A 2,656-nucleotide genomic window follows, 5' to 3' on the forward strand; every position below is an offset into this window, starting at 1 on the left:
GCGAACCACGAACACTTAAATCGTCGGAGGACATCGTGAAGATTCCCAAAATTTAGAGTTTATAAAAATTTAGAGTTTATAAAAATTTAGAGTTTATAAAAATTTAGAGTTTATAAAAATTTAGAGTTTATAAAAATTTATGAAATCACTTGCAGCTCCGAACGAAATAACGCAAATAGAAAGAAAAACCAGATATAATATTCCACAATATAATCTCAAATACAATTACAATCTCTGTAGAAAATCCAAAACATGTTTCGGGCTCCAAGCCCTCATCAGTTGGATCGATGGATAAACAGGAGAGAAATGAGATGAATGAATGTGGAAGAATGGAGGAGGGGATAGAAGATAAATATCAACCCTCAATACCCAAAAGGTGTGACCAAAGGGTATGGCCGACCCGAATAGGGGACCCCCGCCAATTAAAATAAAAATAATAACATTAGAATATAAAAAAAGCGGGGGTAAAATTGGTTAAGTAAACCAATAGGCCCTAGTGGATCGAAGAAGATCGTGAAGCCGAAGAACGATGTGATCTGTCAAAGAATCTGCTCCGAAGGAGAAAAGAACCCAATTTTCTAGGGTTTCGCCAACAAACTCTCGGGAAGGGAAGATGACGCAGTGCGGGGACTTCTTGGCAGAGCCGATGAAGTATAGGGTTTAGGGTGGCCCCCAAGTTTAAAGCTTTAGCAGACGAGCTATAGTCAAGCTTAAGAACAAGGGGGGCCCCATTTCTCTTAGAAGCACTACTATGTAGGCGAGAGAGAAGCACTGACTTATCAAGCCGAGAGACCAATCTGAAGCAGGAGAGAAGAAACTTCTTCGGGTATCCACGAGCACGCAATCTGGAATAAAACTGTTTCCGAAGCCTCATGAAGCTGAAGGGATCTGATTCTCTGAGGAGGTATCTCTTAAGCTCACTCAAAATGAAGGATTTCTTTTGATGAGGAGGATGCCAAGAATAGTACGGGATGTACTGGTAGGCATTAAGAGGTTTCTGGTAGCATTTGGTGTCAAGAACACCGCAGGCACTGAAACGGACTCCTTTGAAGAAGGTAATGTCGAGGAGATCCACAGAAGAGGAGGATACTGAAGGAGTGATCTTGATCTCTGGGTAGAAACTCTGGTACTGAGAGAAGAAATCAAGCAAGGAGGATTCATCACCTGTCCAAACTCCCAAAGCATCATCAATGAACCTCTTGAAGAAGGCGAGACTGGAGCAATCATACTGAGAAAAGAGGCGCTTTTCCAAATGGCAAAGGAAAAGGCAGGCATAGACTACAGCGAAGTTGCTACCCATGGCAGTGCCCCTGAGTTGTTTGTAGAAGATACCATCAAACTCAATATAATGTTCACGAAGAACAAGTTCAGCAAGCTCCATAATCAAGTCAACCAGTCCCAAATTAAAATTCTGAACCTGAAAGTATTCAGTGACCATCTCTCGAAGAGCAATGAGACCATCAGTGGTAGGAATGCTCGGATATAAAGATTCAACATCAAAAGTGAATAAGATGCAACCAGGAGGAAATGGTTTGCGATCTAGATCACGAAGAAGAGAGAGAGAGTCGGGAAGATGAGACTGCTGTTGCAAAAGGATCGGAAACAAAAGAAGATGAAGAAACTTCGAGGCGGGTTCCAACATGTAGCCTGTGTAGCTGCAAATGGGTCTACCGACAAGAACGGGCTTATGAAGCTTAGGAAGTAGGTAGAATGCACAAGCTCTGGCAGAAGAAGCAGGATTCTTCAAAAGGAAACTGGAAACAGGTTTCAAGAAGGAAATATTCTTCTCAATGATGAAAGTAAGTCTGCTCCAAATAAGTTTCCAAGGAACACAATCAACTCGAAGATACACAAGAGGATCAGAAAGCTGGCGGAGACCTTCGCATTTGTACCAAGAAGTATCCAGAACAACTAACCCCAAATTCTTGTCTGCAGGTTTGATAACAATAGAAGGATCATTCCTCAGATCTTTAAGACTTTTGAGAAGTCTAACAGGAAGGGGAGGACGCCTGGAGAAGGAACAAGAAGCCACGCGAGTCTGAAAAATAGATTCTGCAGAGCGGATAATCTCCTCAAGCTGAAAGTTAGGCTCATCAGGGTGCCAAAAGGGGTTCTTCTGGCGGAAACGATGAGGAAAAACTCCAGAGGCAAGAGGAGAAAAGCTGGAAGGCTGATTATCAGGCCCAAAAAAGGCACGAAGACGTAAAAGCCTGGCAAATGCTCTGAATTCCTTGTGTAGATCAGGAACGGACATAGGAGGAGGACGAGGAATGAATTTGATTCCGAGTCCGAGTAATTTCCGTTCATCGAAAGAAAGCCGCCGAGAAGAACGGTTGTGAATGGCCAAATTGGAGATGCGATTCTCAACTTCAGAGGCGGTCTTCCTAAGGAAGAAACATCGGGCCATAAAGGTCCGATCAATGGCAGGGCCCCAATAATTTAGACGGGGGCGGAACCTTGACTGCGAAATTGCTGTCTGTTTTGATTCTGCCTGTTTTGAAATCTGTTTCTTCTGGGATGCTGATTCTGTCCATTGGAAGTCTGCCTGGGATTTCTGCCATTGGAGGGATCTGAATGTTCTACAAATTTTACATTCGGAGCATTCTGATGGGGGGCAGAATTTGCCTTTGATTGCGACAGACCAGAGGCAGCCGAG

At 43.4% G+C, this 2,656-nt stretch overlaps 1 protein-coding gene across 1 annotated transcript; it reads right to left on the reverse strand.

The window, feature by feature from the left end:
• Positions 1-793: 793 nt before the first annotated feature.
• LOC131873564 (uncharacterized) lies at positions 794-2,407 on the reverse strand (the record flags this gene model as incomplete). Its single annotated transcript, XM_059216392.1, has 1 exon — positions 794-2,407. A coding segment is annotated over exon 1 (1,614 nt), but the record flags the coding sequence as incomplete, so codon positions are not given.
• Positions 2,408-2,656: the final 249 nt, after the last annotated feature.

The sequence above is a fragment of the Cryptomeria japonica genome, unplaced genomic scaffold, assembly GCF_030272615.1.
Source record: "Cryptomeria japonica unplaced genomic scaffold, Sugi_1.0 HiC_scaffold_2193, whole genome shotgun sequence".
In the NCBI taxonomy this organism is placed as follows: Eukaryota; Viridiplantae; Streptophyta; class Pinopsida; order Cupressales; family Cupressaceae; genus Cryptomeria; species Cryptomeria japonica.